We start from the raw sequence: 17256 nt of genomic DNA on the forward strand, positions 1-17256 counted from the left end.
TCTCCTGCTAGCAGACAGACTGTTTCACAGCAAACATAAAATGGACTTACTCTCTACTGTAGCCAAGAAGAGTTTGGTTTTTTGCAGAGCTCCCGCTGACACAATGATAGCATGGCTTCACATTAGAAAGTATTCTCACCTTTAAAAGCAAAAATGAAAAAAAAAATCCATTTGCTATAATTTTCAGTGGAAAACAAGCCAATTCTCCACTTCTTTCATATTTGGTATCTAAAAGCTTTCAAAACCAAGTGACATGAGATGCTGACTGCATTAAGAACTTTCTCATATATTATCAGTCAGAGAAAGATTTTAAATCTTCTCACACATTTGCAGGGAAACACAGACACAATTTACTTTTAGAAAATAAAAAAATACTACTTAAATCTCCTTTAAGTGTTTTATTTCCATTATTTAAAAAAATAAAAATGCAGCAGAGTATTAAAAAGAAGGCACAGATATTCAGGGGCCAGGCACATAGGAGAACATAAAGAAACCAGGAGAATGGGTTGCAGTAGGGGAAGTGGGATAAGAGATGGTCCCTTACAACATTATAGTCTTTAGAATCCTTACCCCCACCTTTCTGGTGCAGAACTGAGAGGAAGCCAAAGCAATGTACCTAAAATACGAGAAAAAAGGTGTGTGGGAAGTTGTACAGTAAGGCAGAGGTTGGTTACATTTACAGTGAAAGTATCCTTGACTCCAACTTTCAAATTTTCCTGCTTCCAACTCTGTAAGTAAACAGGTACTCTGTTTCTATTACACTAGAAAGATGAAGAAGTAGTTCTGAGAGAGATCAGAAAAGAAAGGGAAAAAAAAAATAATCTATTCTGTAGCAAGATCAAATGCTGAGGATGCCCAGGCTGATTTTATTTAAGATGGTAAATGAGAAATTTTTCTTTTTTATTTTTTCACACCTTAGCTTTTCCTATCAAAAGGAAAAAAAAAAAAAAAGGAAAACCCTCTGAAGAAAAAAACCCCTTTTGGGACACTCCAAAGCTTATTTTTCATACCATGTACCTGGGACATAGAAGACCCAGTGTCAAAATGCAGGAAGAATGACAGGGTAGACACAGCACTGGTATGACCATTGCTAAAATACAGCCAGTGTTGCGGTGCACATAAAAGATGTGGAAACCCAAGAGGCAGTTCAGAAGACACATTAAAACAGAGAAAATAGACTTTTTTGAAGAGAGGCTCAGGAGATGTGTCCAGTTTAGTGCTGAATAGGTTACGAGATCATTGTACATGGAAACAGAGCTGATAATTTGCAGATTACATGTGGTTTTGCTGGCTTTGGACCAACAAAATCCAAAAGACAGCACTGAAATTAGGAAGGTTCAATCTTGAAACTGTGAAACAGCGTTTGTTTTTCTAATTGTGAGGCCTACTAAACATAGAACAGGACACAGAAGAACAAGGAGGATAAATATTGTCTAAGAATTTCTATATGGCTATCTGTCCTTTTTAGAAGGAATAAAATAAGATACATTTTAAAAGTAATTTAGCTTCTTTTAGAAGTGTCCTGATTGGTGAAAAACAGACACTGCAGATTGTGTGCACTGCAGGATTACTCCTGGCCTTGAAATCCATGAACATCTGAAGCCCCTTGTTTACCATTTTCCTTCCTAAGCCATGAGAGACCAAGAGGTTTTGTACTGCTGGTACTGCTTGTAACTCCTGCAGTTTACAACATCTGCAGCCTTGTATTTAAAACAGTATCCATAAACAGATCTCAAGCTGCAGGACTTTGGTCTCACATGGATTTCAAGAAGAGAGGTTTGTTCTCCAGCACACAATTACCTGCAGGTTTGGCTTCAGGGGAGAGCACAAGGAGGTTACCTTCCTCTGAAGAATCAAAAGCCGTTGCTGAATGAAAGACTGGATGGGATGGACTAGAAAAGCTGGTTTCTTAGACTTCTTTCTCACAGGCCTAGGACTAAATCAGTCACTTGGGAGAGGAGTGGAGTTTTTCAAAGGTCAAATGGTCAGGAACCAGTGAATTCCTGAGCTCCTGGAGTTTTAACTACTAAAATCATTTTAGCTATCCAGTCTCCATTACTGCTGACACCTTAATGTCTCCTGCTCTGTAAATACAATGCTTGTACAAGGTAGTCTCTCCTCAAGCAATGAAATTCTTTAGCCTAAGCACAATATACTAGAGAGAGTCTTAATGACTCACTAAATGATCAAATGGCCCCTTCTGGGTATCTGGGGAATCCTATGAAAACCACCAATCTCCATGGGCAGTCTCTCTGACCTTGTGAATGCTGCCACATTTGGACCAAAGGGAACAGCTCCACGAGGAGCAGTCATGAGCAAGATTTTTGAGCCTGATGGTTAAAACACCCACCTGAGCTGAAGATCCTCAGATTCACATCCCTGTGGATGCCAGGCTGACCAGATTTGTAGTCTTGCAGGTCCTAGGGGAATGACATTTGTCATTGGGGGCAGGAGAGTGGGAGGAAATCTTTCAGATTTTCTTCATCACAAGAAATTCCAGCCTGAACTTCACAAAGAGTCCTGCAGCACTTTTTTCCTTCTGAATTCCCAGGATTTCTGTGAAAAGTTTCCATTTCACCTAATGTTTTTTCTAAACAGCCCCTATGCCAGGGTGTTTAAAAGACTATGTTTCAAGTCTATTCTGCAGCACTGCTTCATTGTAACATAGAATTAGGCTGACTGGGTTTATTGCATCAAGAGATGCAATTGCATCACTTTCTTTACATTTCTGTACTTTAATACTCTTTAATGTTTTCATTTTTTAGTCCTGTATAAATTACATGCATTGTGATTTACTCTTTCCTTTCCAGAATTCATCAAAAGCTGCCCAGAACCCTTCTCCTTGGGGTGCCAGTGGAAAGTAAGTTGCACAGAAACTTTTATCAGATTGGCAGTTAGAAATAGTATATTATTATCTGTGGTATGTTCTGACTCTCTTGTGTTTTTAATCCCAATACCTTTTAAATAACTGTATTGACATTGGTTTCTAGGAGCACAGGAACTCCATCACCTATGTCCCCAAGCCCTTCTCCAGTCAGTTCCATAGGATCCCAGGGGAGCACGGGGGCCCCTTCCCCATCTCCTATCATCAGCATCCCGCAGCGCATTCATCAGATGGCTGCCAACCACGTCAGCATCACCAACAGCATCCTGCACAGCTATGACTACTGGGAGATGGCTGACAACCTGGCCAAGGAAAACAGAGGTGAGCAAGGCAAGGCAATGGACTGTTCTAGAAGACTGTCACAGTATTTGGATCAGGAAAATAACTATTTTGATATGAAACCTGTCTGCAAAGTAGGACTGCAGAGATTGTTTCTTTCTTCAGTCTCCTCCTAGTCTGTTCTAAAACAGCCCAAAAAGGCAATTTTGATAGCTGTCTTGCTTAGAAGAGTTGAGCCAGGACTTGTGACACAGAGGTCACAGACTTGGCTGTGAGTAGCACTTACTGCCATCTGTGTATTCTAGAAAGGTTTGTGGAAGGTAAACAGCTTCCTGCCCCCAAAGTCATGCAGCTGCATGGGATGCATTTAGCCAGACCGCGTCATAATGCAGGAGCACACCTCCTCTCTGCAGAAGAAATGAAGAGCCCCTAGCCCTCCCCTATCTGTAGCAGAAACAAATTGGAACAAGGTGCCTGCAGCAAACTTCTCTCAGGTGAACTGGTTCCCATGAGCAAATGCCTCAGCATCTGAATTGATGGTGAAGTAATCCCTGGTTTTCAGGCCAATTTGTGTATTTAAGGCAGGGACATGGGCAATGTCCGAGTCAAAACAAGGGCACCTAAGTGAAGGTATGTAGATACGAGTTGTGGGGCTCATCTTCCACTGCAGTTGATGGAGCTTTGCTCAATACAAATAGCAGTTCAGGGTGCTGTTCAGTCCACTCTGAAAGGGACACAAGGATACAATTCACTGAGGTATCCTTACCTGAACTGCCACTCCAGAACTCTCCTGTTCATGCTGTGTTAGATCTGCCAGTCTGGGCTGTACCAGCTCCCTGAGAGCATCTCTAATGGGTCCTACATGTCTCCGAGTGGACAGCTGAATTGTCCCTATCTATGGCACAGGGAATGGAACTGGCTGATCTTTAAGGTCCCTTCCAACCCAAACCATTCTGTGACTCTAAGTCCTTACTGGCTAGTTAGCCAAATTACTCTTTAGGCTGGGTTGGCCATGTTGTAAAGGCCTCTGTTTCTCTGTCATGGTATCTTAAATATCTAGCATACCACAAATGTGTCATTGGACACTTGTGTGTAGACTTTTTGATCTACTTGTCCTCAATCTCAGAATAAATCTTGCCCAGAGTCCTTTTGCTTTAACAAGCCTCAATGAAAAGTAAAGCTGAAGAACTCACTGCTTTGTTCTTTGAAAAGAAAATTGTTGTGCATCAGCCTGTAACATCATGAGCCACGGGGCTTTAAAATTAATCTCACCAGCACTAAACTTTCATTCCCATGGAATCTTCAGCCTGACTCAATTTGCAAGAGAATAAAATCTGTGAAAAGGTAACAAGTAGCAAATAAATATTCACTCTTCTGATGCTGAATCTTTTTTTTTTTTTTTTTCCCTGCAGATTTTTTTAATGACTTGGATGCATTGATGGGACCTATCACCTTGCACAGCAGTATGGAGCATTTAGTTCAGTACACTCAACAAGGACTTCACTGGGTGCGGAACAGCGCTCACTTGTCATAATGACTGTGTGCCATTCACATGGACAGTATCTCTTTCATGGATAATTCAGTTATTCTGGACACTGTGCTACAGAAATAGTCAGCTACAGCATTGATCCAAACAAAGGTGAATATTTCTTCAATATTGAGCAAAATTCTTCTGAGTGTAGACATACATGTGTGCAAAGGTACAATATACAATGATGTCTCTTCAGAATGAATTGTTCTGTATCACTCTCCAAACATTTTCATATGCTAGAAATACTATAAAGAACTGATCTTAATGCACAAACATACCCTTTCTATTCTTGTACTGAAAAACTCAGAAACCAAAATCTTATGGGTTGATTGAACCAAGTGCAATAAGCACAGATCCCTATTCAGGAAAGCTCACAATAGATTCTTAACTTTAAGCTTGTACTGAAATCCTGATGACTTCAGCAGAGCTTAAGCACATACACAAGGGCTTTCCTGAACTGGAATGAATGAAGGCAAATCATAGACATGGAGAATTTTTACTGCGAGCGTGGACACATCACAGAAGTTCCCATATTAATGTGCCATCTCCCTGTTACTTCTCCACTGGAGCACAGAGAGGAGTTGTGTAGTCCCCATTAAGCTGGAGAAAGACAGCATTCCTTCATGTGCAATAAGTTTCAACAAAATGCATGCATTTCTTTATCTCCTGTCTTTTTAAATAACTTCAAGTCTTGTTCAGCTCCTCTCCAACAGTGCAACCTACAGTACCAAGCAAAAGGAAGGCCTGAAAACAGATATGCTGATAGCAGGAACTTAAAAGAGATGGTGAAAAATTTCATTCTGTTACTGACAGTAAATAGATAAGGAAAAAATACAGCAAACAGTAATCCACTTAGGAAGGAAAATGTGTTAATTTCGGCTGCACACACACAGAGACAGATATTTATAACAGTTGTTGGCTTTGCATGGGAATGCTTCATCCCACAGATTTTGACCTTCATATCTTTTTCATCTACCAGAAGCTTGCAACATTTTCTTCCAGGCTGTATGGGAGCATTACATGCAATTTCCTTTATCTGGGAAGCCGAGTTCGCTGCTCATCAGGCTAAGAACTGTTTCCTATCATAATCCTCTCACTCTTCATGCATAATCCTCAACTAGGCTTTAACGTTTCTTGATTTATGGGATGTTTTCAGTTCCTGTTGACAGGCTGTGTTTTTCATGCCAGAAGAATTAATCCCACAATAATTGGAGTTTAATTTGGGTCAGATAAGGTCAAGGCCAGTTTGTATCAACTGTGCTTACACTCAGAGCATTTTTGTTCATATTCAGTGGTTTTCACATATTTAGAGGGTTTTTTTCCCCTATATTGGAAATACTTATTTTTTTTTGCAATCAGATTTGCTGCCTTTACTCAGATCAGCAGGTCTGGTGACTTTCAGTGGACTGTTCTTGTCCAAGTCATTAGTTGAACCCTTTTGCTGTTATTTTCTAATTTAATTTGCTTATATGTGAGTACAAAAGACACTTTCCTTGGAAGATACATTAGAAGTAGCCACTGATACAAATCGTTGATTCATTTGTTCTTGCTGCCATTTTTCTTCTGTCCCACATTTTTGAAGAGATGCATTGTGAAGAAAAGATAGTAAACAATATGGCACAATTTCTCAGTCAAATGTCTTTCGTAGCACAGACTCCATGTACCCCGAGGTAAAGAGTGGGCTTATGAGCACACTGAGCCCCACACAGCTGTGTTTTTCTGCCGAGGCTGCTCACCATAGCTCCAGCTATTGCTCAGTCTCAGAGCATTCACTGTGTTCTCTGCAGCAGCCACCAAGGAACTGCTCAGCCCCAAGCCATCCTGGGCCAGTATTTCTGTGCCCATCGGTGCTCAGATAGTTTCCCCCAAGAGAATCCCTGTGGCTTTGGTCACCTCTTAGCATGGATTGAGTGTTACAATGTGGCTGGCTTTAGGAGAGAACATGTACTTGCCTTTAAGTGACAAAATAGGTGACCTCTGAGTCCTGCCATCATCCTTAGCCCTGACTGTCACCCACCCCAGAAGGAACACAATTTGTTTCGTCACAAGTATCCTGGAGAACTTGATCGGTGCCTTTCTGTTTATCACTTCTCTGGTCTCCAGCTGTGGAAATCTGTCAGGATTTGCTAGACTAGTAGCAACAGATTCTGTCAGCTGCTTCAATGCCATCCACAGGTACTGCGGGATTTCTCTTCAGATCAGGAAAGTGAAACTCCAGCTAGATTAGCTTCTGTTTTCTTTGACGGTGCCTATGACGTTTATCTTCAGATAAGTTTGGGGGGTTGGGAGCCCTTTCTGATATTTAATGTTGAGAAATTTTAGCAGTAACATATATTACTTGCCTTAAATGGAGTTTAGTTTTATTGCACATGTGGCATTTGAGTTTCAAATACGGAACTTTGAAGCATGTTTATTTTACTAAGATCGGGATATTTTTCTTAATCATGATAAACTCTTTGTATGGATATAATATGTCAAGAAACTTCAAAGAAATGCAAGAATTAATGGTGTTCTGTTGTAATATTTCCAAGTACTAAGCATCTCTGTAGATGATTGTCCTTTCCTGTACATTGCTCTTATACTGAGTTATTTCATCTAAAATACCTACTGCTTCCATGGAAATCTGGTTTTTAGTTTTTGTGCTGGCATCATCTGTGTTGTTTGATGAGCACACTGAGCCTTAATTTCTGGTGGTGCAACAGGATGAGTGGATTAGAGGGTTTGGCCTTCTCTCCATAGGGTTTTTTGCAGCTATACTATTTTAGTGAGGTTATTTAGAATACTCTTTTGTGCAGGCTATTTGCTGTATAGGGTTGCTGCTGACTGGATAACTGAATGTGGCATGGTGATAACAAATACTTAATTTCATCTTCTTAGGGCCTTGTCTGCAAAAGTGCATGTGACTTTAGGTCTGGTCCAGTTAAGCATATACACCACTTTAAGAACCTGAATAGTCTCAGGCATATCACACTATGAGTCAAAGATGTTCTGTGTGTTTTGGGTGAGACCAGAGGAGACTGTCCTTCTTTGCAGTTCCATGAAAGACACTGATTTATTCTAATCTGCTGTAAAAGTCCAGGAACATGCAAGCTTCTTTAGCCATAGCAATATTATGATTCAAGTTTTGAAATGTAAAGAGTCATTCTGCACAAACCCAGAAGGATTATACCTGGAGGAAGATGTTTGCTTACAAACAGGAGTTTCTGAATCATAAGAGTTGATACAGCAATGGGAGTGGATTCAAAGGAGCTGTGTATTGCAGGTGGACTTGACAAGTCCAGAATGGCCTATAGGATCCTCACAAACAGAAAGATCATTCAGAGCCCTTGGCCTTAATCCTTTGTAGTATGGGATGGTGGCATGAGTGTCAGGTAAGAACAAATTAAATGCAGAGGTTCAAGTGTGGTCAAAAGCCAGGCACAGTCCTTCCTGTCATATGGCAGGATACCCAAACCCCGTGTTTGCCTATTTCTTTTGTCCAAGTAACACAGAGCTCCAAAGGAAGAGATTATAGTGAACAGAAGACCTTAGGTAAAGGAGGTTAAGAGGATCAAGCCCCAAGTGTAGATACAAACACATATGTATATACTGTAAATCTAAATAGTAATTAAAGTCACTCAGCATGAAGGATATTACTAGTGCCTACCATTGATCATCAAGTACTCATCACTGAGCAGCCATATCACCTCAGAAGTGCAGTAGCTGTTGTCAAAATAATTTGTGTAGCTAATTAATTTATATGAAATGCACCTTTGGGACTGTGCCATAGTATCTCTTTTATAATACAAATGTTCAACCATTTTTCACAGCTACTGATTCAAATCTGAAATGTCAGGATATCTTTTCTTCCCCAGATGAGGACATACACTTAGACCTGGCTAATCTGTAATTAGTTTATTTACCCAAGAGACTTTAGTAGTCACCAGCCTTAACGCATGTACAGTATATGCTATTCACTGACTTAGTTGTAGGTTTTAATCCAAATGAAGTTGGAATTTGCAAAATTACTTGGATTAATGGCATCTGCCTAGATATCCTACAGATGTGACATTAAATGATTCGTAATTTTAAGCAGGAAAGTTTGAATTTTATGTAAATAAAAGTGGATGAATTCCTTGATCTTTTTACAAGATGATTTTTTAAAACTGAAAAGATGGTCAAAGCAATAGGTTTTTTAACTCTCCTAAATTTTTGGCAGGTCATGGGTTCATGGTAAAAGCTATATTAAGAGCATCTCCTTCTGCAGTATGCCTTGTCTTTACATAATCCTCTTAATGCTTAATATGTCAGAAAGAAATGTTTCTTGTTCGCAGCGATGGCAACCTCTCCCTCCCCCATTCAGGGAGAATCTTCAAACTAAAGAATAAAATCTCCTGGCACAACAGAAATACAAACAATGCCTGAAGTATACAGACTTGTTAAGGTAGTAACAGGAGTCTGTCTGACACACACCTAACATGCCTCTCATTTTGTTATCTTTTTGTTATCATATACATCACATATTTGACCTCACTGTATTTGAAACTAAAGAATTAGTCTAATTTCCATATCTTAAAAATGCCTAGTTGGTCTGATCAGTATCATAATTGTAACTGTTACATTAGGTTATGTGCCCCAGACCTGTGCATCAAGGACTGGTAAGGCATGTAACCATAGATAAATTTGTCAGAATGCATTCAGAAAATCATTTAGATGATCTTATATCTAGTATGTCTCAAAAAATATGAAACTATGTCTCTCAGCCAATATTGTTAGCAGGAAAATTCAGCTACTTTACTATCTCTCACAAAACCGCTGTTTGCCCTCAAAAACGCCGAGCCTCCATTTTCAGCGTCACTGGCCCCCATGCTGTAAATTGCACTTAAGGTTAATTAACAAACTGGCAAAGTCACTTTAGGTCCTGTTTGTGCCAACCTGAATACAGCTACAGAGAGGAAGAGCATTAAGATTTAGAGCATCCACTGGTCTTTCAAAAGACTATGGTTTTCCTCAGTGAGATGAGCAAGATCCCGCTGGGGCTATTTTTTCAAGTAATTCCTCTGTCTCCATCTGCTGTCTAGCTCTGTTGCTCTTGGTATGCCTGACTTCCAGGGGTGTTTCCTACTTCAGCAGCCCAAGCTATCTTTCCAATGGGGTGCTGGAACATGGAGCAAGTAATTCACCTGTTGCATAAAGGGCTTGGCTTTCGCCCCCCAAACCAGCAACAAATACACCAAGGCCCCTTCACTTCTGTTATTTGTGTAGCTTAAATTTCACACACTGCAGCTTGAAGCCCAGACTTATCCCTGCTGCCCTCAAAAAATTCCAGAAAGTCCAAGGAAAACAACAGAATTAAGGGGGGAAAAGGGGATTTCCTCTGTTCCACGGCACTTAGTCATTTTTGGGAGCAAATGCAGTGAACCGCATGAATGATAAGGCACTCAGGTCTTATGTTTCTCATATGTACTAACACTGGGATATTTAACATTTATCTGCCTCATAGGGCTTTATGAGAATTAATTAATGTTTGCAAATCACTTTGTATCCTCAGAAGAGAAGTGCTGCTAAGGAGCTATGGAAAAAACTGCTAAGTACACTGGATGAATTTCACCCCTGAGTCCAGAGCTACAAGACCCACAAAATCCTTAAATACTATGTAAGCTCTCAGTGTAAGCACCAGAGTGCATAAAACTTGTGCTTAGCACTGAGGGGTGTCACAGCCTAGGTGAAATTGCCATTCCCAGAGTATCTATGACTTTGATCCTTCTTGCAGAGAGCAAGAATCACAACAGGACACGATGGGACAAACAGCATAGATTAACAAAGTGCTTCTTGGCCATCCTAAGAATTTCAAATATTTTTATGTCTTTCAGTCACTTTGTATTTCTGCAAAAGAAATTTGTACAAAGTATGTTCCTCTAAACAGCCTCAGAAGTGTTCAAATAATTTATTAATCCAAATCCACACATAATTTCAAATCAATGGTCATTTTCTTACAGAATGGTGCATTGCAGAGAACTAGTTACTTAACAAAACATTTTTTAAAAAGTCTCTCATGACAAAGTATGTGTCTGATTTTGATGCACATTACCAGCAACCAAAGTGGGAAGCCAGAGATAGGTTGGGAACACAATGTTCAGGGGTGACCTTCTCAAATTATACACACCATTGTTGGCCAGTATCCCCAGGGCAAACTTCCAGATCTGTTCTGACATATTACCCCTAGAAGTTATCAATAAAGCAGTTCACCAAGGGCTGAACACCAGTCAAATCAACAAAATGTTTCTAACGTGGTTCATGTTATTCAGTCAATACTAACAAGTCCTTTCTTAGCAGTCGTTATCCCTTTCTCCTCCACTTGGCATTCATACATATGGAATTCTCACCATGTCAACAGAGTTGAAAGAAAACATTTCCTGCAGGAACAAGCTAGACATAGATAACATTTATCAAGGGACAGGCCAGTCTTATTCTTTTTCTCACTTCCATTTTGGAATATACGTCTCTCTAAAAAAGCATATTTTCCTTTGCAGTTTAGATTTATTACAGAATCATTGAAGGGTTTGGGTTGGGAGGGACCTTGAAGATCATCTCATTCCAACCCCACTGCAGTGGGCAGGGACACCTTTCACTAGACTAGGTTGTTCAAAGCCTCATCCAGTCCGGCCTTGAACGCTTCCAGGGATGGGGCATCCACAGCTTCTGGGAGCAACCTGTTGCTGCATCTCGCCACACTCACATTAAGAAACTTCTTCCTTAGATCTAATCTAAATTTACCCTCTTTCAGTTGAAAACTGTTTCTCCCTTGTCCTGTTACTACAGGTTACTACAGTAGTCTTTCTCCATCTTTTTTATAAATCCCCTTTTTGTACAGAAAGAGCACAGTGTGATCTCCCCAGAACCTGCTCTTCTCCAGGATGAACCCCAGCTCTCACAACCTGTCTTCATTGGAGATGTGCCCCATCCCTCTGACCATCTTCATGGCCTCCCCTGGACCTGCTCCAACAGGTCCATGTCTTTCCTGTACTGGAAACCCCAGAGCTAGACACTGCACTCCAGGGGGGTCTCACAACAGCAGAATAGAGGGGACAATCATGTCACCTGACCAGCTGGTCATGCTTTTTTAGCTTTCTGGGTTGCAAGGGCACATTACTGGCTCATGTCCAGCCTCTAATCTACCAGCATCCCCAGGTCTTTCTCAGCAGGACTGCTCTCAATCAGTACATCCATCCCTCATCTGTACTGATAGTGGGACTTGGACAAACACAGGGACAGGACCATGCTAATTGACCTTGTTGGGCCTCATGAGGTTCACATGAGGGTCCTCTCTCTCTCAACGTCCCTCTGGATGTCAAAGTCCCTTCCTGCAGTTCAAGACATTTTCTTCCTCAACTCCATGCCCCAGCTTGTGACATGCAGGACAAGGTGGAGTTGAAACTGGTAACAGGAAAAAAGTGAGAGGCAGTGTAGAGCTGCTCCAAGCATTTCAGGACCTTCCTGCTTTCTTCTCATTCCCACCCCACCTGTGGGACTGGCATTCACCTTCTCCCATCATTTCTAGCAGGATAATTCAGTTCTCTCTCAAGGAAGGACAGTGAGGCACTCATCTTGAGTGCTGATGAGTCCATGCACAGTTTTTGACAGCTCTTCACCTCTGCAGGGAAAGGCACATGGGAGGGACCAGTAGCCTGGGGACCAAAAGCCCTCAGTGCTGGTGACTCAAATACCTTGTGTGAAACAGCAGTGCAGCTGGAGGGGTGCCAGCAGCATCTCCTGGCCCAATGCCTTGGCCTGACTGTGCTCCCAATCCGCTTGAGTGAGCTTTGCCGCTTCATGGCCCTGCAGTAGCCCAGCAGGAGCTGTTGGTCTCACCTGTACAATGACCTTCTTTAGGCCATGGAGGATACACAGTCAGCCCCTTAACAATTCACTGGGGTTATATATAGGAAAAGAAGGTGGAATGAGAGAGAAAAAAGATTCTGATTTAAACACAGAAGCTGGAAATCATCTCCTCTTGAACAGAAGGTCTAAAATAAGTGCAATGAATCTCACCCTAGAAATGCTTGTTAGTCTCCACTGGCTAAAAAGGGGTTTAGGTAACAAGCTCAGATACAGAGGTGCTATATCCAGGTTTACAGTCACACCTGCTGCTGACAGGAATGCCTGATGAAATTGGTAAATACCTCAGGATGTGCTGAGGCAGGATGGGGCTGAGATCATATTGGGAGGGAGCACATATGCAGGAAAAATAAGTATGTGGTAAATACATTTATTTCTCAGATGTTTCAAGCATATGTTTCAGACTTGGACCACCTCTTGACCACTCTATAATTTACCAGGCCTAAATCCAAAGTAGATCCTTAAGAACCAAATGTGCACCTTTTTCTATTAAGATTACTGAAATATTAATATTAATATACTGAAATATTAAGAAAATACATTTTTCAGTTTACTGAACACTTGCAGGCACTTTTTCCTTATGTTGCCTGAAAGTAGAGCTGACCTCCTGTAAACAATGAGAAAGTTTTTTTGTAGATGATGAAAGAGGTGAGATTGACTGTGAGCTTAAGTGAGGCAAATATTACCCTTTTTTATGGAACTTGAACAGCATTTTTCAATTAATTGTGTGAAAATGGGAATTTTATCCATGATGAACAGCCCATAGGCCACACAGGGACACCTAAAGCTTGTGGTCTGCCAGCAGACCAGTATTCCCCACAGCAGCTCCTAGGGCTGGCTTCCCTTGCTGTTGGTGGAGCCAAAAAGAGCATGTTGGGAGCTCCAGAGCAGCCAGGTCAAGGTGGGCTTGCAGTGCTACTGTCTCTTTCCATGGATGGCAACAGGAGGGGTAGGAGCCAAAGCAGAGGAGCTAGGCAATGTGGGAATTGCTCTCTGGGCAGTAATCCCTGGTCCTCCTGTGCAGGGGCATTGTTCCATGCTGACCATGGCAGATGGAGAGCAACAAATCATGGCTGCACACACATACTGCTTTTGGCAACTCCCTGCCAGGACATATTATTTATGGAAACCTGGACTGCAGTGGTGTCTGCTGGCCAGTGCCATGCTGCAGTAGGCATGCTACAGAGACTCTCCATGGAGTTGCCACCATGCAGAAAGTCAAAACCAAGCCACGCTGTGGATGGGTGAGGGAAAGAAATGGGTAGGGAAGACAGTACAGAGTGGGAAAAATAACAGGAGGCTTACATTTGTCATTACTTCTCCTGCCAGTTGCAAAAATCACAGGGTTCCCTCCCCATTTCCCATGCTGCACATAGCACCAGTGGATGAAAAGGCAGTGTGGCAATCCCAGCATGGGATCAGCTGCTGACTGGCAGTACAGACAGCACACAGCAAGGTACTGGCACATTGTGACTCTTCTCCATCTCCCTTCTCACCCAGTAAGATCCTGAGCGAGGTTCCCTGGCCACGTGAGGTATGACCAGTTTATGACTAGAATTATTTTTGTAACAAAACACAGAGGTCCATATTTCGTTTATAGCAACAAACGTCAGCAGATTTTCTGTAAAATTACTCGAGATGGCTTTGTTTGCAGCTCATAAAATAATGCTCATGTTGCTCTCTGAGGATGTGCTACCCAAGGCCTCCCCCACCCTGCTACAGCAGTTTATCTTTCTGCTGACCATAATCCCACAATATGTCCCCATACAGCAGGCAATATTGTTTACACAGGTTAATAAACGGAGTATTCTGTACAGTAATTTATGCTGTAAAGTATGTACATATATCACAGTAGCAGTCAAAAATGCTTTAAACTGCCTTATTTATTAGATTGATTAGCATTCCCCCCCTTGCTCCAGAATACTTTAAATTATTTTTATCTTTTGCATTAGGTATTTTTTTAGTTGCTGCATTTTGACCCAATTATTGAAAAAAGAAGTTTTTACAATAAATAAGTATCTAAAATTTAAGTAGAAATAGCAAATTCACCGCCCATCCAACTAATATAGCTCTGATTATGATTACAAATAAATATGGTATACTCTTATCTGTGTATCATAGTATATGCCAGAAATCATATTCCATTTGTGATCAATACAAACAGGAGCTTCAGTAACTTTCACCTATTTTGTTCTTCATTGTGAGACAAAAATATAATAAACTACTTAATGTAAAATGTCCCCCGTGAGAGCACTGCTCTTATTCCTCCCTCAGGCAAAACTCACATTGGCTTCAGTGGGAGATTTACCTAAGAACAACACAGGGACATTACAAAAATAAATATATGGCCTATAAACAGTACTTGTGCTTTGTAGTCAGTCCTTTTTAGTGAGAAACATTGGGTAAATGCTACATCTGTAATGCTTCTCTGTCTCACTCCTTCCCTTCTGATGTATGAGTAAAAATTGGGATTTAAAACCAATTGTATTTGTTCCATTCACTCAAGAAAAACAGAAATAATCTGGGGATCAGTTCCAAGCCAAACTAGAAAATAAAAGAAAATGTTACTTTTGTTTATTTTCATGTTAAATTATGTTACACAGTTAAACGGGACAATGCATACAAAGGCAATGAAATTATTAGTTACTTGTTTTACTGTTTGGAGATTTTGCTATGTCCACAGTTCATGTAAAACTCATGTAGCACAGTTTCTGGGATGGTGAAAATCCTACTGTAATGTAACAGAATGAGCCTTAAGGATTTGTAAGAATAAGCACTTTTATATTAAAAAGCAAATATTAATTCATCAGTAATATTACTTTTTTAATGTGACAATAAACCATGAAATCAACATCCTTCTGTCTCAATTGTGCCTCATCTGTCTCTTTCTTAAACCTTTTTCCAAGGGAATCTATTGCCTGGTTTGGTGTCACAGCTTTTGAGTCCCATCACAGCCACCTGTGTTCCTGCCTAAGTCACCTTCCCTCATCCACACTTCCTTCGTGGGTGAGCTCTTGGAAGCTTTGTGCAAGGAAGGAGGAAAGGTTCTTTCATTACAACAGATCTCAGTAGCAGGGCACCAGTTTTAACTGGGATGTCTGGCAGAAAAAAAGATGTGACAAGAGGCAGCTCTCTGGGAAAAGAAGAGCAGTCACTGCTGCATTTTAGTGAGGGACCAGATGAGCACATCATCAATCCATACTTTTCTTTATGCAGATGTAGGAAACAAGCCCCTGTACTTAAGACCAATAACATCTGTAAGTAGTGCCAAAGCCAGCCATGATTTCAGCAGTTGCAGAGCAGCAGTTCACAATTAAAAATACAGCCAGTATTATAATAAAACCACAAGAAATACATGTCACTCTTCAGCCTGCCTTACCCTGTCCTCACACACACACACACAATGTTTACCAACTATTTCCAAATTCCTATGACTTCTTCCCACACAGGATTGCCATCTCTTACTCCATACTGAGGCCATAACCTAAATTCTGCTATTTTAACATGGCCATTTTGCAAGTGGTGGTGTCTTGTGGTTCTTTTCTGCTTGATCACTACCTGTGGAGTTGGGGGTGGACATTTTCCTACTTCTTACAGGGGAAGACATGTTTTCCAGGTAGCATCTGACAGCCAGGGCAGGTATTGGTGGAACATCTCAGGTGCAGCACAAAAAAATGTCCAAACAATGCTCTGCACTTTGATGAGTCACCACCATACACAAACCTGTGCATTCAATGGACTGTAATCATCACAAGCTGAAGCACATAAATGTCAAGCTTTGGTCCTGAGGGTGGAGAATAGATTTCAGGAAGTGAACATGACTCATGATGAGCTGACACATAGCATTACTGCTCCTGATCACTGCCAGGAGACTGCTGCTGGGTCGGGAAAACAGGCAAAGAATGGTCTCCCCAGGCACTGCCTGCAGCACTGAAGGATGGGAGATCACTTCCCCAGGCAGCTGAGGATCTGATGAACCACACACAGAGGGACAGTTCCACATAGCTGTGTTTGCAAGCCCACCAAGGCTCAGAGTGAGCCCACACCAGTGCTGGTTCAGTCCTACACACCAGACACAGGTTCATTAACTTCTCCCTGTTAATGGACCTCCTTGTTTTAGCACTGCTCCTTCCTCTGAACACCTCAGTGCCTGGCTGGTAATCCTGTAAAGCATTCAGAATATGCAGAATTTTGCTTCCTGACTTGTTCCTCTTAAACTTCCTCTTCTCAGCGTAATTCAAGGTCAGGAAAGAAATTAGGCAGCACTGAGCTAAAGACCTGGAGGGCCCATTACAATGATCTAGTCTCACTTCCCAGGAAAACACAGGCCATAACATTTCATCAAGGGATTTCTTTATGAAAGGCTAATAACGTGATGAAGAGAAGCCTAACCTTTTATTAAGGCACCCAATCTTGATTTAAAGATACAGACCAATGAAGAATTTGCCACACCTCTTCAACTCTTATTTGCTAAAAAATCTGCCCCAGTGCTTCACTTTGAATGGTATCAAAGCCAAATGCAAAGTCATACAGGGGGAAAAAAAAAGCAACCAAACAAAAAAACCTTAATACCTGAAGATGGAATATGTGTTCTGAAAGGGGGAAAAACAGGGGAAACATTGCATTTTAGGGGAGTTTCTGATCCCAATTTGAGGAACATATGCAAAGACAGTAGTATTTGCTA

General features: G+C 41.2%; 1 protein-coding gene across 1 annotated transcript in view; it reads left to right on the forward strand.

Annotated features, from left to right (window-relative positions):
- AFF3 (AF4/FMR2 family member 3) overlaps positions 1-15439 on the forward strand; it is a 323273-nt gene extending 307834 nt beyond the window's left edge. Inside the window, exons 19-21 of the mRNA XM_015638560.2 lie at positions 2811-2860; positions 2991-3205; positions 4576-15439. Of these exons, the coding sequence (XP_015494046.1) occupies positions 2811-2860; positions 2991-3205; positions 4576-4697 (387 nt within the window). The 3' untranslated portion in view covers positions 4698-15439. The remainder of the gene's footprint in view (positions 1-2810; positions 2861-2990; positions 3206-4575) is intronic.
- The last annotated feature ends 1817 nt before the right edge of the window (positions 15440-17256 follow it).

The sequence above is a fragment of the Parus major genome, chromosome 1 (assembly GCF_001522545.3).
Source record: "Parus major isolate Abel chromosome 1, Parus_major1.1, whole genome shotgun sequence".
Taxonomy (NCBI): domain Eukaryota; kingdom Metazoa; phylum Chordata; class Aves; order Passeriformes; family Paridae; genus Parus; species Parus major.